Genomic DNA, 23729 nt, shown 5'->3' on the forward strand with positions numbered 1-23729 from the left:
GAAAAAAGAAAAACATTATCCTCGTGATGACAACGCTTCGCGTTTACTGTCCTAACAACTGTCACACGTGGCACACAGCAGTGGTGGCTACAGTCACGCTGTGCGCTGCCTTCCCCGTAGTTATCTATAACTGGAAGTTTGTACCTTTGACGCCCTCCCTTCTGTTCCCCCCACCATCCCCCGCCTCTAGTAACCACAGATCTGATCTCCTTTTCTGTGAGTTTGGTGGGGGGTTTTGTTTGTTTGTGTCTGGTTTTGGATTTTTTTAGATTCCTCATATCAGGGAGGTCACGTGGTATGTGTCTTTCTCTGTCTGACTTATTTCACTAAGCCTAATGCCCTCCAAGTCCTTCCATGCTGTTGCAAATGGCAAGATTTGCTTCTTCTTTATGGCTGGATAATATCCCATTGCAGATAGCGCACACCACATTTTTCTTTCTCCGTTTCTCCGTTCATGGACACTCAGGTTGTTTCCGTGTCTTGGTCATTATGAATAATGCTATAGTGAACGTATCCTTTGGATATGTTCCCAGAAGTAGGATTGCTGGAGGGTATGGTAGCTCTGTTTTTAATTATCTTGAGGAAACTTCATTCCGTTTTCCACAGCGGCTGCACCAACTTACATTCCCACCAGCAACGCACAAGGGTTCCCTTTTCTCCACATTCTCACCAACACTTGTTATCTCTTGTCTTTCTGATGATGGGCATTCTAACAGGTGTGAGGTGATATCTCTTGGTTTTGATTAGCATTTCCCTAATGATTCACGATGTTGAGCATCTTTTCACGTGTCTGTTGGCCGTTTGTATGTCTTCTTTGGAGAAATGTCTACTCGGGTGTGGTTTTTTTAAGTATTTATTTTTATTTGGTTGCGCTGGGTCTTAGATACGGCATGCGAACTCTTAGTTGTGGCATCCATGTGGGACCTAGTTCCCTGACCAGGGCTCGAACCCGGGCCCCCTGCATTAGGAGCGTGGAGTCTTAACCACCGCACCAGCAGGGAAGTCCCTGTCTGTTTTTTTAATAGGATTATTTGGCGTGTTGTTTGTTTGTTTCGCTATTGAGTTGCATGAATTAGTTATATATTTTGGATTTTAATCTCTTATCAGATATATGGTTTGCAAGTGTTTTCTTCCCATTTTTTAGGTCGTCTTTTCACTTTGTTGATGGTTTCCTTTGCTGTGCAGAAGCTTTTTAGCTTGATGGAGTCCCACTTGTTTATTTTTTATTTGGTTGCCGTTGGGGGGAGTGGCTTTTTAAAAACTGTTATCGCATGTAATCCTCCCAATAACATAATGAAGCGTGTGCTACCGCTGCCCCTATTTTTTCAGACTGTGGGGCGCAGAAAGAAGGGAGGTTAAGCAACTCGCCCAAAGACAACGTGCAGAGCTCGGTCGGAACCAGACTCCCGACCCGGGGCCCCTGAATTAACTCACTCACGCTCTAACTGTGAGCTGGCCAGCCAGGTCCCACCACCACGCTGCCCCAAGGACAGGGCCAGGAGGAGGGCGTTGCAGCCGGTCCCAGAGCCCCTGGTGGGGGGGGGCAGGGGGGCAAGGGGTGATGGAGCCTCACCCCGCCCCCCTTCCCCAGGTACTGGAACTCCCTGAGCAACCTGGTGGCGTCCCTGCTGAACTCTGTGCGCTCCATCGCCTCCCTGCTTCTGCTGCTGTTTCTTTTCATCATCATCTTCTCCCTCCTGGGCATGCAGCTCTTCGGGGGGAAGTTCAACTTTGATGAGATGCAGACCCGGAGGAGCACGTTCGATAACTTCCCCCAGTCCCTCCTCACCGTGTTTCAGGTATGGACTCCTCTCTGCCGGGACTGTGCTCTGGGGGGAGGGGCAGGGGCCCGGGGCGGGGGAGGAAGGAGCTTCCCGCCCACTCCCACGGGGCAGCCAGAGCAGGTCGGCCACAGGAGCCCAGGACAGTCTGTAGCTCTCCTACCCCGACCCCCAGGAAACTGCTCTGTTGGATGGACCACTGGGGGGAAAAAAAGATCCAATTAAGCGGCTTAAAAACTGTTTCTTAGCCGTGGAAACCTTTATGCAAATACATTCTACATGGAAGCCCAAAATATCAACAAAGGAAAGTGGACGGCCCTTGCTGGGGAGGGGAGGGGGACGGGACTCTCTCCTACCCTTCACGCTTGCCCCCAGGAAAATACGACTACCATCGAATTTGAGACTTCACGGATACGTGGGCTTAGGGCCAAGCTAAAGTAGCACTTAAGTTTAAAAGCAGATCGATTTACAGATTAAACTGGGGAATATGTGGATGTTGCCGGAATCTTAAGGATGGTACCCAGCGTCCTCACATTTGGAGAGAAGCGGGGGACTGTGGCCCCTTAGTGAACGCTCCCCTTGACGACCTAACCCGAGGGTCAGCCACCGAGCACTGTCCCTGGGGTAGGAGGTGTTCTGCCAAGGAAGCTCTCTTAGTCAGTCAGATGATTTGTGCCGGTGGCCACGCACTCCGTCTAAGGAGAGGGCTGGACTTGCGGGGGTCACAGTTCAGAGCCCTGGGAGGAGAACGGGGGGCAGGAGGCGGGGGAGGAAGAGACAGATGTGAGACGTTTGTGTCTCACAGGGGGCTGGGCAGGGGAGTTTCGGGTTTGCTGCTGGTCTAACGCTGTGTCCCTTATTGGTGGGACTGTGTCATTCAGATCCTGACCGGGGAGGACTGGAATTCGGTGATGTATGATGGGATCATGGCTTATGGCGGCCCCTCTTTTCCAGGGATGTTAGTCTGTATTTACTTCATCATCCTCTTCATCTGTGGAAATTGTATCCTTTGCTCCTGCCTCCCCCACCCCGCCCCCGCTGCCCCAGCTCTCAGCCTACAGCTCGATGCCAATAGGTGTGCCCCGCAGGTCCTAACTTTGGGGGAAGCCAGGGCCCTCCCCCCAGGGGAAGCAGGGAAGGGCAGGCTTGGGAGAATATGTCCAGCCCAGACCACCTCAGCGGTGTAGGTGTCTGGGTGGGAGCCCGGAGCCTGGGGCCGGGGGGGACGCGAGTCGTCCCCCAGCCTCCAATTCCAGGAGCGCACCCTCGCCGCGGTCCAGGCGAGCAGCCCCCCGCCCGGCGTTGCGCTTGTAGCCGCTCACCCGACGTGTGCGCTGGCTGCCCAGCCCAGGGAGGACAGAGTCTCCGCCCCGGAAGTGACGTTCACCTGTCGCCCTGCTCTCGGGCCAGGGTCCCTCGCGCCGAAGCCACTCTGCAGGATGTTAGCCGCAGGCAGAGTGGACGGGCCACGGGCAGGATCCCGGGTCCCAGGCTGCCGGCACCCCCTTCCCGTCCTGTCCCTGCGGGTGTGTGCACAGGGGCTTGGAAAGTAAATCACAGAAGATCTGGACACACAGGCCAGCGGGCGGCCTCGGGCACACCCAGGGCTGCACCTAGAGTCCTGGGAACGGGGTGGAAATAGCAGTGCCTCCGACCTAACAGGCTGGGTGAGGCTGAACAGGACGGTGCACGCCCAGCCCCTGTCCTTGCGGGGCCACGGCCCTCGCTCCCCGTGTGAGCCGGAGCCTCCTGGGGCCTGGGGTGGAAGGTGGACCTGAGCAGCGTTAACCTCTCGTCTGGACGGGCTCTGATCCGGTTCTCTGACCCACAGTGCCTGCGTCCGAGTCTGGGGTTGGGGGGAGAAGAAAGGGCAAACTCCGCTCCAGTTAGGAGCTCGGTGGACCCTCCCAGGGCCTCTGTCTGAACAGGGTCACAGCGGGAGGGGCAGGGCGAGCGGGCACCTCCTGGCAGCGGTAATGGCCACTCTGCACCCTGTCCCGCTGCAGCGCCGCTTACGGTGTCAGTCACGGGTGGTCGTCTCGAAACCGGCAGTTAAAGAGCGAGGCCCGGCTGCCGGCCACCCCGCCCCCGGCCCCAGCCTGCCAGCGGGCCTGCTCTCGACCCCTCAGAAAACCCCGGGAAGCTAGTGGGGTGATGGGGCTCAGAGCCCCTCCCCGAATGGAGCTCTGCCCCCGCGTGTCCTGCCCCCTCCCGCCCCCCTGCCCATCCACAACCCCAAGTCCAAGGGTCATTTTCTTTAAGAATGGGCACAAACAGATATCCTACTGAATGTGTTCTTGGCCATTGCCGTGGACAACCTGGCTGATGCCGAGAGCCTCACCTCTGCCCAGAAGGAGGAGGAAGAAGAGAAGGAGAGGAAGAAGCTGGCCAGGTAACCGCCAGCTTCCGCGGCCCAGCCTGGGGTGCTGCTCCCCCCTGCCTGGCCGTCCCTCCTGGAAGGGGGCTGGTTGGGGCTCTCTGTGTGCGTTGAGCTCTCCCCTAATTCCTGGGCATTGCTCTAAGCGGGGACCACTGTGAATTACATCTCTGGGAAGGTGTTGCCCCACCCGTCCAGGACGGTGGCGGGTTCTCTATTGAGAAGGGAGGTCATGAGAGGTGGTAGGAGTAGAGGGGAGGGCGGGGGGCGGCAGCCGCTCATGGGAGAGGTCCAGCTCCGGCTGAAGAGCCACGAGAAGACAAGCCAGGGCCCCACTCTGTCTTCGTCCTTGTCTATGTGGACTGTCACGGGCCACACCTCTGCTGAGTACTGAGCAGGGTTCTCCAGGAACCTTCCTCTGGGTTAGACGGGGACTGAGCCTCTGAGAAGCTGGACTCTTCAACTGAATGCTGGACAGAGCCAGGTGGGGACAGAGTCGGGATGGGACAGAGCCGGGATGGGACAGAGCTGGGCGGGGACAGAGTTGGGCAAGGCCCAGCGCCCCTGTGATTGAGCCGCATGGCATGGGCCCCAACAGACCACAGGGCAGCTCCCTATCAATCTGGTCACATCCCTTTCTTTTCCCTCCTGCTGACCGGCCAGGACTGCCAGCCCAGAGAAGAGACAAGAGGTGGTGGAGAAGCCGGCCGTGGAGGAGACCAAGGAGGAGAAAATCGAGCTGAAATCCATCACTGCGGATGGAGAGTCCCCCCCTGCCACCAAGGTGAGGGGCTGAGGCCCGGGGAGGAGGACACGGTCCTCCTGGGCCAGACACCAGGGGAAGCGGGGGAAGAAGGGGCTGGGGAGGGTGGACAGCAGAGCTGGGCGCAGAGAGAAGGCAGGCCAGCCTTCTGCTGGTGTCCTGAGGGATGTGTGCAAAGGAAAAAGGATGTGTTTCTGAGTCGACGGCTCAGCCTAGACTAGGGGGCGATTTCAGGGCTACCCGAAGCCTCGAAAGCCGTGGACCTTGTCTCACTGGACCCTCCTTCTCTCCTTGGATGCCTAGATCAACATGGACGACCTCCAGCCCAACGAGAATGAGGACAAGAGTTCCTACCCCAACCTGGAAACCACAGGTACCAGCCCACAGCCTGGCCTGGGGGCGGGGGGATCTGGGGTGGACACCCAACTGTAAAGCCACGTGCTGGCCCCAGCTCCCCCGGCGCGGCTGCAGCGCCGCCGATTACCCTCTGCAGGTCGGGGTGCTTCGCTCCTTGTTTCCTCGTAATGACAACAGAAGACTGGGTGCATCGTGTGGGAGCGATGCCTTTGGGCCTTTTGGAAGCTGGATTGCGTATACATTTAAGGTTTATTATAGCCTATGTTGTAAAATCATTATTAAGTTACATAACTTATTAGGATAACATATGTCACGGCATCTTGCTCCCTTAATAATAAACCCCAAATCTGTCCTGTCCTCACCCGGAAGGCGGTGCTGAGCACGGCATGGCCACTGCCGCTCACTGCTCTGCAGGACGTGTTCGGAGCTCCGCCGTCTGGTCCGTAAACTGGCAGCAGGCCCCCTGGAGAGGGTTTCAGGACAGGAGCCCATCAGCCCCCCTCAGGAGCCACTTCCCTGCGTCAGGAAACCACACCCTGTGTGAGCCCTGACCTGCCCCCCTTCTACAGGGAATTGCAGATGTCATCACGAGCTTCAAGCTCAAAGTCACGACACACCGTCGAGGCACCGTGGGTCTCACTGGCACCCCTCCCCGCACAGGTTGGGCTGTGTCGGGTCACAGCCCTGTTGGGAGCCTGAAAACCTTCTGCGTTCGCGACCGCGTCCAGCCTCCTTTTCCCTTTCCCTCCGCAGTCTGTCTGCTGGGAAGGAGGATTTGGCTTCCTGGGGCTCGGACAGAAAGGAGGGCAGAAGGGTGTCCGTGTGCGCCGGGCACCAAACCTTTTGAAGCCTTCAAGCCCTTCTGGGCGGAAACTATTATAGAATTTCAAAGACAGACCAGAAATATCCAGCGAATGCAGCGGGCGGGTCTTGCCTTGATCCTAAAGGAGCAAATAAACTTTTCGACGACATTTTTGAGGCAATGGGGGGAAATTGAATACAGACGAGGAGCCAACTGATTTGGGGTAGGTTTTGTTAATCGCGGGACCCCCTGTGGGAGGCGCCTGTTTCTAGTCCCCGCAAAGCAGCCCCGCTGCCCAGCGGTGGCCTGTCAGGCCTCCCCTCCTGGTTCAATCCCCAAAGCTCGCCGGTGGGTTGGAGCCTCCCAGCTTCGTACACAGTACATTGTAGAAACATCGCCTCACCCAGGAAGGAAAGCTTGTGCCAAGACGGTGCCTTTATCTAACTGATTCATTTACTTGAGTGAACATACAGATGTGCTTGAGAGTCACTAAGGGCTGAAAATTAATAAGTACACACGAAAAGGAAATGTGATGACACCAGGGAATGTGCGGCTCAGTCTAGACGCTGTGGGAGAGGCCTGGGCCCTGCAGGGGCTCCAGGAGAGAGCAGTGCGGGGAGGTGGGGCGGCGGGGGGGTCGCGGAGCAGGTGGTCCCCACTGGGTCTGCAGTCGGGGAGTTGGGGTGGCGGGGGGGTCGTGGAGCAGGTGGTCCCCACTGGGTCTGCAGTCGGGGAGTTGGGGTGGCGGGGGGTCGCGGAGCAGGTGGTCCCCACTGGGTCTGCAGTCGGGGAGTTGGGGCGGCGGGGGGTCGCGGAGCAGATGGTCCCCACTGGGTCTGCAGTCGGGGAGTTGGGGCGGCGGGGGGTCGCGGAGCAGGTGGTCCCCACTGGGTCTGCAGTCGGGGAGTTGGGGCGGCGGGGGGGGGGGTCGCGGAGCAGGTGGTCCCCACTGGGTCTGCAGTCGGGGAGTTGGAGAGGAAAGAAGTTACTTCGGGAACATCCTGTTTTCATGGCCACAGAGCTGGCCAAAACCAGGGGGACGTCCATGCATTGATTTAATAGCTGCTTATAAAGCACCTACTGTGTGCCGGGCCCTGGACCATGGGGGACAGAGAAGGCCACTGCTCTCGGGGGCCCCCATTGTAGTGAGAGGCAGACAAGGAGCAAGAAAGCAAACCAACCAGAAAGGAAACATCAGGAAGATCATAAAACCAAGGGCCCTATTAGAGGTACCAGGTGGGCGGGGCTGCCCTGGCTGCGTGGTCACTAGGGCCCCTTTGAGAATTGACCTCTGGGCTGAACCCTGGGTCAGAGGAACCAGGTGTGTGGAGATGACTGAGGGAAGAGCTTTCTAGGTGGAGGGACCGGCAAGCGCAGTCGCACCTGTGTGCAGTGGGGCCCCAGCAGGCAGAGGGCCGGGGGCGGGGCCGGGGGCGGGGCAGCAGCAGGTGGGACGGCCCCCAAGGCCGCGCAGAGGGATGGGTCCCAGCTGATGCGGGGGGACCACAGGAGGTTCTCAGCCCACGTCTGCCTTACCTTGCAGAAGACTTGCTCTGGCTGTGGTGTAAAAGCAGTGGGACGGGGCAGTGGGGACACTCACGCAGCAGTCCAGGCAGGATGGCGGCAGCAGGGCAGGGGACCAGCTGGACACGTAGAGGGGGCGGCCCTTGGGGGTGTTTGGAGGCAGGGCCGGCTGGACAGAGAAGCTGGAGAGGCGGGAGGGCGAAGGGTGGCTCTGAGGGCCGAGCTGAGCCAGTTAAGAGAAGGTAACGGCACGGGGAGTGCGTCCCAGCCTTGCTCTGCAGGTTGGCCTTTTAGGGCGGCCGGACTCTGGGGCTACATGGAGGCCTGGATGCTCCTTGACGGCAAAGCCATGGCTTTGCGTCCAGTGCGCTGTGGGCCCGAGGTGTCAGAAACAGTATTTTGACTTGAACCGGCCATGAGCAGAATCACAGCGGTGAGCGTGGGGCCCCGGGCGGCCGGGCCCGAGGGTGGGCATTAGCTCTGCCTGCCGCGTTTCTCCTGCTGAGTTCTGGAAGCGCCGTCTGAGAAGCGGCCGGGCCTCGCTGTACCCGCTTCTGTGGGCGCTGTGAGAGCTGCGATGAGAAAACAGCACCAAGGCGTTCCATGGGCATCGGGCGTCTGGGCGGTTGGCTGCCCACCCCAGAAGGAGCTCTACCTGACTTCCCCTAATCCGTCACCTCTCTCCTCATGTGTCGTACGTGCAAAGCATCACGTGCTGGCAACCTTCTGCCCCTTTACAAGTTTGGTTTGTCCTTCCGCAGTAGTTTCCTCTTAAACGTTGCTCGCAGGACAAAAGAGTACACACGATTCTCCCCGAGGACCTTAGAGGCACACAAACCTGGCGAACGTGTTTTTCTATAAACACAGATGATTAAATAAGCACTCAATTACCTGTTCTCAGATATTCCTGAATAAGAAAGTGTTGGGTCATTTAGAGCAACACTGGAAAGAGGGCAGAGCCAGGCGGGACCTGAGATCCTCCAGGTAAATCCCACGTACAGATGCCGTGGTGTAAGCCCACTCTGGCTTCACTGATTTTGCTTTCATAGGAGACCTTGCCAAGGTTAGTTAGGAAGCTTCAAGCCCCTCCTGGACACCATCTTCCACTGTGTGCCACTCTTCTGCTGAAAGTATCCATTGCCTGCCGGTCAGCTCTGATTACTTGCGGGAGGGCATCTGATCTGTGCCTGTGACCTGCTGGTCCTCCAGAGAGGCCTTGGGTCCTTGGTTGTCTCCCGCTTGATAAAGAACCGCTGTCTGTGCCAGGCTCTTCTGCTCCGCCCCACCTGGCTTCGTGGTAACCGGGAGGGAGCACAGACCTGTGGCTGGTCCACGAGGTCCACCGCCCAGAGCCATCTCTCCCCCGGACCTTCTGCACAGTCCCCTTCCTCATAAAGCCAGTGTTGTTAAATCATCCCCAGGAAATGAGGCTTCCCCGTGCCAGGGGATTTCTCTCTGCAGGGCTTTCCGCACGTGAGGAGACGGAACCAGGTACATTTAAAGTCACGCACCCAAGGCGTTTTTGTCCCAAGTGCCAGGTGGGTGTGGGAGGCCGGAGGTGCTGCTGGGATTCACAGGAAGGTCCTTCCTGGGCGCAGGGACTCAGGAAGGCCAGGTGAAGGTGCTGTCTGAGCCGGGGGTGCCCACAGCTCTGCGGAGGGGCTGACGGGCAGGTCATGCAGGGAGAGAGCTGAGCCACCCTCATGGAGCCCCCGGACACAGGCTTCAACAACAGAACTTCATCCTCTCACGGTTCTGGAGCCTGGAAGCCAGACAGCGAGATGCCAGCAGGGCCGAGCTCCCTCCAGCGGCTCTGGGGAGAGTCCCCACTCTGCCGGCCAATGCAGTCCCTTCGAGCTCCTCAGCTGTTGCAGCCTCAGCCCCATCTCTGCCTCCGTCCTCCTTCCCTGTGTCTCCTTACAAGGATAGCAGTCCCCGGAACGAGGGCCCACCCTCGTCCACTGTGACAGCATCATAGCTAATGACATCTGCAAAGGTGCATTTTCCAAAATAAGGTCACGTGCTCACTTCAGCAGCACAAATACTAAAAATTGGAACGATACAGAGAAGATTAGTATGGCCCCTGCGCAAGGATGACACGCAAATTCGTGAAGTGGTCCATATTTAAAAAATAAAATAAAATAAAAAGGTCACATCCCATGGCTCCGGGTGGGCATGGATTTGGGGGGATGCTATTCAACCCACTACAGTGAGAATAGTTTGATGTGAGTGGAAAGTCTGTCGGGAAATAACAGGCAAAGAGCAGACAGACCGAGGAAGATGCTAGACACTAATTTACGGTCTTGGAGTGTCTACCGTGGGTGGAGATTGTAATAGCACCATTCTGAGGTACATACGTGCTATTATCCCATCTCACAGATGGGGAAACTGAGGCACAGAGACACTAACTTAAACAGCCAGAAAGAAACAGAGCCAAGATTTGGATCAAGGCATGCTCCTAACTTCCATTCCCTTCTAAACATTTTTAAGTACCTTGGACAAGAACAGGGTATGCAGTTTCCTTCCATGGCCAGTGAGCTTGTGTGCCTGTGGTCCACATTCAGTGTGGCCGCTGGCCTGGAGAACAAAGTGCTTCTGTAACTGGTGTCAGCGTCTGGACCTTTGGACGGAGGGCCTGTTACGGCAGGATTACGGCCCGACTGCCCCTACAGCACAGTGTTTTCTTGTATTTTCAGGAATAGGGAGAATGTTGACTTTAAGCTCCTGGAACATTCAAGGATGGGGTTGTTTGCCGGGGTGTCAGGTCAACTGAGCCACGCCCTTTCCCCTACCTGCAGTCCAGAAGGGTGAGGACGCTTGGCAGTGCCCCGGTCTCACCTGGTCACCTGTCGCTAGTGCCTGACAACTAGGATGACCAACCACCCCGATTTGCAGGGGACTGAGGGTTTCCTGGGATGTGGGAACTTCCATTTAAAAACAAGGACAGGGGGCTTCCCTGGTGGCGCAGTAGTTGAGAATCTGCCTGCCAGTGCAGGGGACACGGGTTCGAGCCCTGCTCTGGGAAGATCCCACATGCCGCAGAGCAACTAGGCCCGTGAGCCACAACTACTGAGCCTGCGCGTCTGGAGCCTGTGCTCCGCAACAAGAGAGGCCGCGACAGTGAGAGGCCCGCGCACCGCGATGAAGAGTGGCCCCCACTCGCCGCAACTAGAGAAAGCCCGCGCGCAGCAACGAAGACCCAACACAGCCAAAAATAAATAAATAAATAAATTTTTTAAATAAAAAAAATAAAAACAAGGACAGGTTTTGAGTTGGTCACCCTACTCTCAGCCCCCTCTGGTGTGCTACCGGGGAGTCTTCCTGTAGCAGAGATGAGCTCCAGCCATGCCCACGGGGAGAGAGCTGGGTGTCTTGGCTGGTCCAGAGATGTGGATGATGTCTGATTCCTGTCCGTAGGAGGGCATCTGGAAGGAAGCCGCATGGTGGTAAAAATAAGCTGGAGGGCTTCCCTGGTGGCGCAGTGACTGAGAGTCAGTCCGCCTGCCCATGCAGGGGACGCGGGTTCGTGCCCCGGTCCGGGAAGATCCCACATGCCGCGGAGGGGCCGGTCCCGTGAGCCATGGCCGCTGAGCCTGCGCGTCCGGAGCCTGTGCTCCACAATGGGAGAGGCCACAGCAGTGAGAGGCCCGCGTACCGCAAAATAAAATAAAATAAAATAAAAATATAAGCGGGAGCCATGGAGCTGTTTAGAGCGGTGCTGTTTTCTTGCAGGAGACGAGGAGGAGGAGCCTGAGATGCCCGTGGGCCCCCGTCCCCGCCCCCTCTCTGAGCTGCACCTGAAGGAGAAGGCGGTGCCCATGCCAGAAGCCAGCGCCTTCTTCATCTTCAGCCCGAGCAACAGGTGTGTGCACGGGGCTTCGCTCTCTCTGTGACACAAGCCCGGCAGGTGTCAGCGCCCTCCAGCCTCTGGGTGGGGCTGGGACTCTCCCAGCTCCCCGCAGCTTGTGTAAACAGGCACGGATTTAGGGAAGAGAGTCCTGGATTCTGAATCAGAAGACCTGGGTTTGCTTTTCTCTCCGTTTTGTGACATGTGTAAACTCTGTTTCTGTTCTGTTGGTGATTACATTTAACTTAACAAGGCCTAAAGTTGCACAAGAGCCTAAACCTTCTCCTGCAAAGTAGAGTTAAAATAGTTAGACTGCTCGAACTCCTCCCAGACCTCCTACCTTACGTGCTGTGGCTGGTGAGTATTTGGGGCCCGACCTTTGTTTCCCACACGACAAGTCGGACGTGAGTGCCTGTGGAGACAGTGTGTGTTTGGATTTACGTACCACTTACTATTTTTTTATCTGTTCCCCATTTTTTATGCATCTCAGTCCATCCCTCGGCAATCATTTTCTTTCCTCCTTAAAGTACCTTCCTCAGGAGTTCTCTTATGGAAAATTCACTTGGCCTCTGTTTATCCGTAATCCTTTGCATTTCTTGTTCTTGAAAGGTAGTTTGGCTGTGTACACACGTTCAGGTTGACGGGTTTTAGCTTCAGCGTGTTGGATGTGTTATTCCCCTGTGAAGTCGGAATGCCTACGATTGTTCCTTAGTCAGAATCTGCCCCTTGTCTCCAGCGGCTTTTAACATCCTCTGCTGTCTCTGGGGTTGCGCATTTTTACCACCATGGATTTCTTTCCATTTATCCTGCTTGGAATATGTCCTGTTTCTAAGTCTATGGATTTATATTCTTGTCAGTTCTTGAACGACATTAAAGATTAGGAGAATAGCTACTTCTTGGAAAGTTGAAGCATAGTCTCTCTACACACTGCCTCATCTTCCTTCTCTCCAGCTGGTCCAAGTAGACGCAAGTTATACCTTCCCATTCTGTCCTTCCCAGCTCACACATTCACATCTTCATATCATTCATCTCCTAGTCTCTCGGTTGGAATTCTGGCTCATTTCTTCAGATATATCTTCCAATTTCTCAATTCTCTCTTCATCTCCATGTTACTGTGTAAACCAGTTTTCGCATCAGCTTCTATCTTTTCACTTCAGACAGTTCCAGGTCTTGCTTGGTTTTCCAGCTCCATCTGTCTATGTCTGAGTTTCTTGTTGATTCATCATCTTTGTGGTCAAGTCCTTTATTCCATGAAACATTTCAAATATAGCTGTTCTAGAATGTGTATCTGATGTTTCCAATGTACACAGTCTTTGGGGAGGGGCCGTGTAAGTCAGTTATTTGTAGTTTCTTCGATTCCCATCTCAGTGGCTTACGTTCTTGAGTGTTTAATGATCTTTGGTTGTGACCCCAATACTTCGTCTTAATCAGCAAGATTCCCATGGACCTAAATTAGGACTCGGAAGCTTTCTTCCAGATGCTCCTTGAGGGCATTGGCTCTGCCTAGGGGTCCCGGGCCCCTCTGCCCCACCTCCGACTGGCTCGAAGTTTCCTGACAGCTGTGCTGCCACTGGCCTCGTCAGGCGCCTCTGCCCATCCCGGCTGCATGTCACACAGACCCCAGCTCAGTGGATTGGCTTGTTTGTTTGGGGAGGATCGCTGCAGACCCTTCCTAACTCTCGTGAAACCAGAATTGTCTCAAAAAACTTGTCCTTTCCAGAATTTGGTGCTCCTGCATCAGTAAGGTCTCTCAGAGCGTTTAGTCAACCACACGCCAGGAGCAGAAGCCTGACGGCCAGGTTCAAGCCCTGGCCACACACACACACACACACACACACACACACACACACACACACACACTGTGTCTGGGCAAGCCTGTCCTTCCTGGTGTCAGTGGTTTTTATCTATAAAATGAGGATGCTAATCACACCCTCCTCCCCTCCTACTGTCAAGATGAGACAGTATAAATGACACCCCCAGCGTCCGAGGATCCACCGTGCGCGCTCGGGGATCAGATGCGTCGTTCGTTGTCATTGTGCCGAGGTGCGGGATTGACGTACTGCCACGGAAGCACGTCCCCTCGGGGTCTGGGCGCCCACGCTTCTGGGTGGCCCTGTTGCTCCCTGTACATAAACACATGAAGCAGATCTTACAGAGCCGTTATTTTTAATGATGGGAAAGACGTCCCCAAACGAAAGCCGGTGGGTGATGTCACAGCAGTATGTGAAATGTAGGGGTTCCCAAAGGTCTCAGGCGCAAGCCCGAGGCCCCGTGGGTGGGCACACGGCGTGGCGGGCGGTGGCACTATCGCTCCGCCGCAGCGGGACGTCGCGGGGCTGAAGGAGCGGAGGCCCCGGCCCTGCGTGACGGCCCCTCCCACTCCCCTGCAGGTTCCGCCTCCAGTGCCACCGCATCGTCAACGACTCCATCTTCACCAACCTGATCCTCTTCTTCATCTTGCTCAGCAGCATCTCCCTGGCTGCCGAGGACCCCGTCCAGCACACCTCCTTCAGGAACCACGTAGGTACCTCGTCCCCTGCACCCTGCCCCCGCCACGTGGCCCCCAGCTTCTGTGGCTGCCCGACCCCATCGTTCAGCCCAGAGCCCAGCCCGCATCTCAGGGTCAGAGGCACAGCAGACATTTCCTTAAGAGACGAGAGCTGGGTGGAAACCCATCTTAGGACCGTTAGCCGGAGGAGACCACGGACCCAGCGTCCCAGGCCAGCCGGACGGGCCGCAGCAGACTCCGCGGCCCGCGGGTGTTCCCCGGGGGTCCACCTCCCTGGAACTGAGCGGTTTATACCTTGCCCCAAGGTGCACTGGCCCGTCCTGGCCGCCGGGGGGCAGTGGCAGACGGGTGCTCTGATGAGGCCTCCCTCGCATAGGAGGGCCTCAGTGACCCTCTGCAAAGTCTAAACTCAATTTGGAGACCACCCCAGGCTCCGGTGACCTACATCATAGGCCAAAGTAAGACCTGCCATATCTCGAAGCCTCGAAACTTTATCAGATCCCAACCAGGTGGGCACGAAGGGAGGAGTCCACCACCTGCCACGCCAGCCGGTGGTCCTGCCACCTGCGTGGTCCAGAGCTTTCTTACTGGGAAAGGCGCTGGCCCTCGCTCTGATCCATCACCTGAGACGTAGTAGAGCATGAACCCCGGAGCCTGCCCCTAGCCTGGGGTGCACCTTCCGCACCCTGAAGGGCACAGCAGCGGCGTAGGGTCCCACGAACATGAGAGACGAGCTCGTCATGCCAATGCGAATTAAGCATTTTGCAATTTCATGCAGTGAAAAGCAAACCCCACGCTGTCCTTTTGACAAGCGTCCCAGCGGCCTGATTTGGGTTTGCAAGTAAACTGAATTCATGAGAAAAGCACCCAGCCAGACGCAGGGCCCGCTGAGTCGGCCCTGGAAGCTCCCCTCACAGATCTGGGGACTCCAGGACCCAGTGCTGTGCGAGTGCCTCTGGTCCCCTCACCCGTTCCACTGTCTCCCCACGGAGAGGCTCCCCGCTTTGGGTGACTTCCTGCTGGTGACCCCTCCTCCCGCCCTGCTTCTCCCATCCCTGCCCCATCCCCACCCTGTGTCTCTTTGTTTTACAGATTCTGTTTTATTTTGACATTGTTTTCACTACCATTTTCACCATTGAAATTGCTCTGAAGGTAATGCATGCCCCCCCGCTCCTGCCCTGTCCTGTCCTGTCCTGTCCTGTCCGGCTGTCGCTGCTCCGCTGCTAACACACGCTCTGTTGTCCGGCCACTCGGAGCCACTAATCTGGTTGTGCTTATCTTTCAGATCCTAGGCAACGCAGACTATGTCTTCACTAGTATCTTTACGTTAGAAATTATCCTCAAGGTAACGCACGCAGCAAAGCCTCCTCTCTCTGTGCTCTGCCCCTTTTCTCTTGTTTCTTTCACTCGTTTTTACTCTCAAGTCTGAAACTGGAGGAATTTGTGCCCCTCACTCTGTGCCCTGTGCACAGTGTCGGACTGATGCTGGCCGGGCACCGCCCGCCCCCCACCGCCTCTGGAAGCCACGCCTGCCCCGGGCTGGAACCGTCCTTTCCTCCTCCTGCCCAGAGGAGATGCCATACAAACAACACAAGTGGGAGAGCTCAGGGGCCTCCGGGAGTCACCCTGCCTGTGCCCTCGGGAGGCTGTTGTCAGCACAGGCCTGTGTGGGGGTAACCACGGGGCCAAGGCCAGTGTCCCAACCGAGGGCTTGGGACAGACCCTGCAGACACCTCTGAGCCCTGGGTTACCCCCGAGGCTCTGCTGCCTCACCCCTTGCCCCGGGCCTGGAGGAGGGAGCATGTCCTCCAGGGCTCAGTGTGGAACCCAGAGCCCAGGGCTGAGGGGCTGGACCCCAGGCCCGGACCCGCTCCAGCCCTGTGACCCCAGCACAGTAGAGCCCACGTCTGAGCAGCTTCGGGTGACAGGCGTTTGCCCTAAGCTTTATTTCGTTATTTCTATTAATATACAATTAATATATTACTTACATCTACTCTGTTAGGGTTTTCAAGTTTCCCAGGCCACCCGAGCTTCGGGGGTGAGCTCCGAGTCGAGGGAGTGTGTGTGACTCCCGTTCTCGCCCAGAGCCTGGGGTCACCCTCACCGTGGTCGGCAGGGCCGCCCCGCTCGGTGCCTCCCCGGGGTCCGGGCTCCTCCCACCCTGCACGTGTGGCAGCCCCAGACCCTCCCTCCCGGCCTCCTTCAGGCGAGGACGGCCTGTCACATCCACATACAACCTGAGTGGTCACTTTCGCATGCCTTCTTTTTTTTTGTCCAGACCCCCTGGTTCCAGCTAACCAGACGTTAACCAAGAGGAAACCAGGAGTGTTCCTCGGGTTTCCTCTCTGACCCCGGGGGTGGGGAGAGGGAACCGGGGCCGCCTGGCTGCGTGGGTGCCCTTCGCTGGACTCCAGACTCAGGGAGGCACACAAACGCCACACTCTTTCCCGGTCTCAGACCCCCCCCCAGCTCCCGGGTGGGCCTCAGCGGCGCTCCTTTTCCTCCAAGGCTGCCGTCTCCTTACAAGCACGGTACTGGCGAGATCCTCTCTCCCGCCCACCCTCTCCCTCTGCTTCCCGCTTCTACGCTGCCTGACTGTGCCTCTAGGTGGAGCCCGGCCCCAGGACACTGCCTGCACCTGTCCCCCGGGTCCCTCTGCCCCGCCCTTGGGCCCGGCATCCTGCCCGGCGGAGGTGACCATCGTGCAGGAGGGGTGTCCAGTGTCAGGGACAGTTGGAAGGCCTGGGCACGTTTAGCCTTGTGGGACCAGGACAGTTGGCCTGAATGATGCCAAGGGCTGTCACCTAGAGGAGGAGGGAGGTGGGACCAGAACCCGCGAGCAGAGATTGCAGAAGGTAAGATGCGTTCAATGAGCAGCATTGCTGCCCGGAGCGGAGCTGGCTGGACGGAGGGGCGTCCTGCCCTCCCAGCCCAGCGTTCAACCCTTTCCTCTCCCCAGCGAGGCTCTTCCTGGGCAAAGGTTAGGACTTTAGGAGCAGAAGTAGGGTAGGTGGCAGTCAGCAGACAGGGTAAAAGGGGGGTCCTGCACTGGGTACCTGACTCCCTGGATCTCACAGGGAGCTTTCAAATAAATGCCCCGTTTTCCCAGCGTCCACCTGCCCTTTCTCCTATGGCCACCCTTCCTCTGGCCCTGCCTGGGCGGACAGCCTGCACACACACAGACACACACACACACACACACACACACACACACACACACACATACACACACACACTCGCCAGCCTTCGGGGCTCAGGGCCTCTCAGATAACACAAACCATGGAAGCACCCGGGCCCGCACTCGGGGGCCCAGACCTCCACTGAGAGACAGGACAGCAAGCGGCCCCTCCAGCTGCAGGCCTTCGGGACAGATCCCCAGCTGTGTTCCCCGCGGCCCTGCACATAAGCCACCCACTTCTGGAAGCTCCTGGCAGGCCTTCGGGACAGATCCCCAGCTGTGTTCCCCTGCAGCCCTTCGGGACAGATCCCCAGCTGTGTTCCCCGCAGCCCTGCACATAAGCCACCCACTTCTGGAAGCTCCTGCAGGACACAGGTGCCTGAGTCCCCTGTGACCCCCTCCTGCAGGAGATAAGTGGGAAGAATTAGGTTCCAAGAGCTATTTTTGCCAATTTCCCGTGTTTGCTTTTGAATCGCTCCGCGGACGGGCTGCCTTGCGCACGCTCTGTTTCCAAAGAGATAGATTGGTCCCAGGTGACCAGGGAGCTGCTTCCAAGCTCTAAGCCGTCAGCTCCAAATTTCCCCCTTTGGCTGTCACTTCACGGCTGTGACCCTTCAGCCCTTCACCTGGAAATCCACTGGCCCTTAGCTCACGTCAAGGAAATCGGACAGGTGTCTGTGGGGCCTCAACAGCGGCTCTAGGCTGAGCTCCGAGGGGGGTGGTGACAGCAAACCCGAGACAGTCATCACCCCTGAGGTGGTCCCTTCTTAGTCTCCAGGGGGCTTTCACGTGGTTCTCCAGCAGGCGCCTCACAACGGCAGGGAAGGGGATGCCACTTTACAGAGGGGGCACTGAACATCCTCCCCATCACAGGAGGGGCCCAGAGTCCAAGTCCTAGCTCCCCGGCCGAGTCCAGTTCTCTGTAGAGAAGCTCGCCTGGCATGCAGCTTGCCGTCTGCAGGACAGTGACCTAAGGGCTTTGCGTGTAATTCCCGAGGGCGCTTACCACCCTCCAGGGTAGAGGATTTCGTTGCCCCATTTCTCAGATGAGACTCAGAGAAGTTGAGTAACCTGCCGCGGGCGCTCAAAGCGCAGAGGGTGGCCTGGCTCCAGAGCCGTGCTCTTGCTGTGGTGCCCGCGGCCCCTCTGAACACACGGCTCCAGACCCAGACAGTAGAATGGAGCTCAGAGTCCCAGGCCTGGGTCATCAGCTCTGCCTGGGGCTGGGACGTGGACAGATGCGGGTTGCCAGCGTCCTTGGTAGAACTTCGGGCGTTAGGGTCTGCCCGAGACCGAGGGATTGCCTGGGACTAAGCCAGGAAAGCCCTGGGAAGCCAGGGTGGCTGGTCCCCACCGGGGGTCCCCCCAGAGGACCGTGTCCTAGGCGGGCCCTGCGGTGGAGCGAGCTTGTGGCGGGGGCTGTGGGGGACCTGAGCGTACAGGGGCGCGAGGGAGCCTTCAGGGGCTGCAGCAGCGGCAGCAGCAGAAGCTCCCGGCACCATGTCTCCTGTCCTGCCCCCCAGCCCCCGTCACCCCCGGGCTCCTCACCTGGGCCTGGCCGGAGGTGCCGTGTGGGGAGGGGTGGAGTGAGGGTCTCTGGAGCCCGGGGGCTGCTCATGCCGCGCCTCCCCGTGTCCCCCCAGATGACCGCCTACGGGGCCTTCCTGCACAAGGGCTCCTTCTGCCGGAACTACTTCAACATCCTGGACCTGCTGGTGGTCAGCGTGTCCCTCATCTCCTTCGGCATCCAGTGAGTGGGGCCCCCTGGCCCCCGAGGGAGGCGTGGATGGGGGACAGTGTCGGAGAGGAGAGCCGGGAGCCAGGGGTGGGGGGAGACGACAGCTGGTGGCGGGGAGGCCTGCCTGTGGCCACGCGGAACTAGGCTGGGAGCGGGACAGGCCCTCGCCGGCGGCCGTGGCTCTGGTGTCTGGGTCCTCAGTGGTGGGACCCTTGGGGTACATTGACCCAAGCGAGGATCTGTTTCCATGTCTGGATCTCACCCAGCAGGTGGGCCCGGCCCAGTTACGAGAGAGGAAGGTCTCCAGGGCCCTCCCACTGGCTCCGCGGGCACCCTCAGCCCAGGCCTGCGGTGGCCACGGCCAGCCCTGACTCCCCCCGCCCCTTCCTCTCGGGTCTCCAGTCAGAGCCCCTGATGAGGGAGGGAGAGGGAGGAGGGACTGGTCCTCACTCCTGGCTGTGCAGGGGAATCACCGGAGCAACTTTAAAACAAGACCTTTGCCTGGACCCCTCCCACCCCCCAAGCTTTGATTTAATTGGTCTGGGCTACAGCCAGGGCCTGAGGGATTTTAAATGCTCTGCGGACAATTCCACCTGCAACCAAGGCTGTGAACGTGCTCAAGTTTAAAAGAATCTCATTACTAGTTTCTCCTGAATTCTCCCAGCTGGTAATGCTAACCCTGTGCTTAACTTCCAAAGCACTTTCCGTACACATTCCTCTCTGAGCCTCACAGGACCCATGAGGCAGGCAGGGCCAGTGATGTTATCACTGTTTTCTAGACAGAAAACTGAGGTCAGGACCTGGGACTCGGCCCGGGTCACCCCAGTGGCAGGGCAGAGGCGTCTGGGGCTCCGTCCCGAGGCTGTCCCCATGGTCGGCCTAGAAGGAGCGGAGGTGGAGGCATTCAGAGTGAGACCCTTTGCTGGGATCATCCTTATTCTACCCCAGGCTGTCTGCCTGTGAGCTTGTGGGTCTAATCCCGTCACTGCCACTAAATCACTCTTACCCTCGAGCCAAGAATGCCCCCCTCAGCCTGGCCTTTCCGTCCCTGAATCCCCCCTCAGTCTGGCCTTTCCGTCCCTCCCATTGTCCCTGAGATGCTGGGATGGGTCGGGCGGCCCTTTGAGTCCCTTGTGATCAGAGAGTCGTGAACCAGAGACACAGGGCTTTCCCCCAGCCCACTCTCAGCGGACGGCGTCCTGACACGGGAGGCATGAGGTCAGCGCTTGCTGACGGGACCACGTGTTTTAGGTCCCAGGGAGGGTAAGGGCTCTCCAAAGGCGGCTAGTGGGTGAGGGCGAGGGACGCTTCAGAGAGCCCGCCAGCCGCCGTGGTGAGGGGCCTGCGTGCCCCTGGAGGGCGCAGTGGCCTGTGCTCCCAGGGGAGCCGGCTGGGCCCTGGCGCCCCAGGTGCGCGGAGTCTGGTGTCCGAGCCGTCGCCTCTAGGCCTGGGTGTGCTGTGCACAGAGGGAGCGTGATGGGCAGCCACCTGGGACTTGGGTTTGCAGGTGAGCACCAGGTATCTCCTCCGCCCAAGGTCCCACCATTCGTACAGTATTTCTTCAAGTTCATGATAATAAAAGCCACCACGTGTTCCCGTCACTGCATGTGCCTGTTAGGCGCTACATGTTCGTGTGCGTTTTCTCATTTAATCCTTGCAACAAGCTCGTGAGGTGATCGCTGCCCCGTTTTACGGATGGAGAAGCGAGGGCCCAACAGTTAGGAAGTGTATCCTCGGTGGCCGGGGTCTGGTGGAGCTTTGCCTCGCTCCACGTGTCCTCGGCACAGTAGACACCCCCCGAGTAGCACATTACACTGCTAGTGGCTCACGGTAAATGCTTTTCCCATGATTTGCTCGCCAGCAAGAAAGTCCCCGGCCAGCTCTGGGTCCCTGCAGTGGGAGAAGAGAACGGGAAATGGTGCTGGGGCGAGGAAGTCCCCAGCAGAGTCCCCAGTTTCTCCGTTTGGGCTGGGACCTCCTGCCAGGAAGCGGCTCACCCTCCGCTGCCGCGGGACCAGGGGCAGGAGAGGCTCAGCCCCGCCCGTCCTCTCCCCCAGGTCCAGCGCCATCAATGTGGTGAAGATCTTGCGGGTCCTGAGGGTGCTGAGACCCCTGAGGGCCATCAACAGGGCCAAGGGGCTGAAGGTGAGCCGGGCGGGCCTCCGCGGGAGCCTCAGCCTGGGGGTCCACGTGAGGCGACGGGCAGGCGGGAGACAGGGCCGACAGTCAGGCTCCTGGGTCGGAGCCGGGACCCTCCTGCCAGCACCTCAGCCCCACTTCCCATCCCGGGTCCGTGATACACGGAGCCACAGCAGAGGCCCCGTTCACAATCCCAGCTTCTCAGCAGAGCTTCCGCAAAAGGAGACACACACACTGCCCCGAGCCCCAGGTAGCGATGAGACCCCTGAACTGCTGCCCCCAGAACGCGGGAGGTTAGCGGGGCTCCTGGAGCCCAGTGGGACGCGGGTTTCACCAGGCTCCATCACCCCGTGACCTAGGAGGACGCGCGCTTTGCCCCTCTGAGTCTGATTCCCCCGCTCGTGGCAAAGGGCTGCCCGCGCCTCCTCTGAGAGGCTCGTGTCAAGGGGGCTCAGCCCAGGCCCCGGGCCCGACCCCTCTGTCCACCTGCAGCACGTGGTGCAGTGCGTGTTCGTGGCCATCCGCACCATCGGGAACATCGTGATCGTCACCACGCTGCTGCAGTTCATGTTCGCCTGCATCGGGGTCCAGCTCTTCAAGGTGGGGTCTCGGCCGGACCTGTGGCCCCCGTCCTTCCCGCCCACCAGCTTCTGGCACCTGGACGGGAGCTGGCAGAGGGGACACGGAGGGGCGGTGCTGGGCCACACTGGGCTTGGATGCGGCCTCCCCACAGCCCCTCCCAGCTTCCAGACCCGAGGAGGACTAGTTCCCAGACCCGAGGAGGACTAACCAGTTCCCAGACCAGAGGAGGACTAACTAGTTCCCAGGCCAGAGGAAGACTAGTTCCCAGACCCAAGGAGAGCTAACTAGTTCCCAGACCGGGGGAGGACTAACCAGTTCCCAGACCAGAGGAGGACTAACTAGTTCCCAGACCAGAGGAGGACTAACTAGTTCCCAGGCCAGAGGAGGACTAACTAGTTCCCAGACCCAAGGAGAGCTAACTAGTTCCCAGACCAGAGGAGGACTAACTAGTTCCCAGACCAGAGGAAGACTTAACTAGTTCCCAGGCCAGAGGAAGACTAGTTCCCAGACCCAAGGAGAGCTAACTAGTTCCCAGACCGGGGGAGGACTAGGCCCGAGGAGGGCTAGCCCCCAGCCTGAGGAGAGCAGCGCAGAGGCACGCACCTCCACCACCGCCCGGCCCTTCCTTGTAGAGAACGGCAGAGGGGCTGCTATCCCCAGCCCCCTCCGTGTGAGTCACCCACCTAAGCCCGCGGGGCTCCCTGTGACCACAGCACCGAGTCCCCCCAGGTCGCTGCAGAGCCCCGGTTTGTCTGGGTCCTCGCCCTGCTCCTGGCGGGCCCTCGGCGGCGGGGAGGCCGGGTCCCTGGTTCCTGCCCTTCTCTTTCTGCCCTTCTCCCCCTGAAGCTCTCCCCTCACCGTGTCGTCGTGCCCTGACTTCCACCGCCGAGCCCCCAGCCCCGCCCGTCCCCCCTCCCTCTCCAGACCTGCCCTGTGGGCCCAGCTTCGCGTCTGGGCTTCCCTTCGGTCGGGTGCCTGCAGCCCAGGGCGTGTTTGTGCACCGACCGCTCTGAGTCCTGACTTCCCGTCTGGGCTCTGCTCTCCTTACACTTCGGTCCCGAGACCCCAGCGCAGAGCTGGCTGCAGCGATATCACTGATCGGTTTTTGACTGGTCCCTCGATTAAGGAGCTTCTCCAGTCACTTTGCTCTTCCACCTTCCAGGGCAAGCTCTACACCTGCTCGGACAGTTCCAAACAGACAGAGGCCGAATGCAAGTGAGTACGGCCGGGGGGCAGTCAGGCTGGTTGACTCCAGGCGGTTGGTGACTTGTCCTGGGAGGACGGGCGGCCCGTTCTGTCTCTGACAGCAGTGGTGGCTGCACTTTTGCCCACGGGTTGTCTGGTCCTATTGACGTAACACGTAAGATCATCTGTTCCTGAATATTCCACCCCTGACATCTTCCCAGCGGCTGGAGCTCTGGGTTTAAGCTTAGCCAGTTTCATCCCACCCCCAAGCCAGGAGGCAGTGGTGGGTAGGCTGAGGGGAGACGGGAGAGCCCAGAACGAGCCCCTTCTCCCTTCCTCAGGGGGAACTACGTCACATACAAGGACGGGGAGGTGGATCACCCCATCATCCAGCCCCGCAGCTGGGAGAACAGCAAGTTTGACTTTGACAATGTCCTGGCGGCTATGATGGCCCTGTTCACCGTCTCCACCTTTGAGGGGTGGCCAGAGTGAGTACGCAGCTCCGGGCCGGGTCCAACTGCCGCTCCACACCGTTCCCAGAAACCATACTTCTCCGGCTCCCCACGGCCATGGTTGCCGCCCAAACACCACTCTTCTTCTGGATCTCAGAGCTTCAACCCAAAGCGAGCTTCTTGTAGCTCCCCTCCCCACCCTAGACTGAGCCACAGTAAAGCCTGTCATCACCCTCATGGCATCTGGGAGTGGAGGGGCCCCTGGGTCACCGTAGGACTGACGTTCCCAGCAGGCACGGACGTGGGTGGAGACGGCGGAGGTGCCCGCTGGTTAGGCTCTGCCGCAGTCTCCTTGGAGGGAGCTGTGTCTGATTTGCGGAGGAAAGTTCCTGCAGAGGCAGTGCTGCCAGGCCTGGACCAGCCCGGTGGCCCATAAGCTGCATCCCCTCCACCAGGCCTGTCCAGGAGGGGCTCCGTGTATCTCTGTACAGACAC

General features: G+C 58.6%; 1 protein-coding gene and 1 non-coding gene across 2 annotated transcripts in view; both read left to right on the top strand.

Moving 5' to 3' along the window:
• Positions 1-23729, top strand: part of CACNA1C (calcium voltage-gated channel subunit alpha1 C) — a 459786-nt gene that overhangs the window by 374404 nt on the left and 61653 nt on the right. Inside the window, exons 14-26 of the mRNA XM_060164442.1 lie at positions 1592-1799; positions 2663-2783; positions 4059-4173; positions 4822-4942; positions 5225-5294; positions 11337-11466; positions 13842-13971; positions 15053-15112; positions 18782-18888; positions 20934-21021; positions 21508-21615; positions 22760-22812; positions 23124-23270. Coding sequence (XP_060020425.1) covers positions 1592-1799; positions 2663-2783; positions 4059-4173; positions 4822-4942; positions 5225-5294; positions 11337-11466; positions 13842-13971; positions 15053-15112; positions 18782-18888; positions 20934-21021; positions 21508-21615; positions 22760-22812; positions 23124-23270 — 1458 coding nt within the window. The remainder of the gene's footprint in view (positions 1-1591; positions 1800-2662; positions 2784-4058; positions 4174-4821; positions 4943-5224; positions 5295-11336; positions 11467-13841; positions 13972-15052; positions 15113-18781; positions 18889-20933; positions 21022-21507; positions 21616-22759; positions 22813-23123; positions 23271-23729) is intronic.
• On the top strand, positions 9625-9732 carry LOC132530157 (U6 spliceosomal RNA). The gene has a single exon (XR_009543711.1). It is a non-coding gene; the product is annotated as a U6 spliceosomal RNA (small nuclear RNA).

This window comes from Lagenorhynchus albirostris, chromosome 11, assembly GCF_949774975.1.
Source record: "Lagenorhynchus albirostris chromosome 11, mLagAlb1.1, whole genome shotgun sequence".
Lineage (NCBI taxonomy): Eukaryota > Metazoa > Chordata > Mammalia > Artiodactyla > Delphinidae > Lagenorhynchus > Lagenorhynchus albirostris.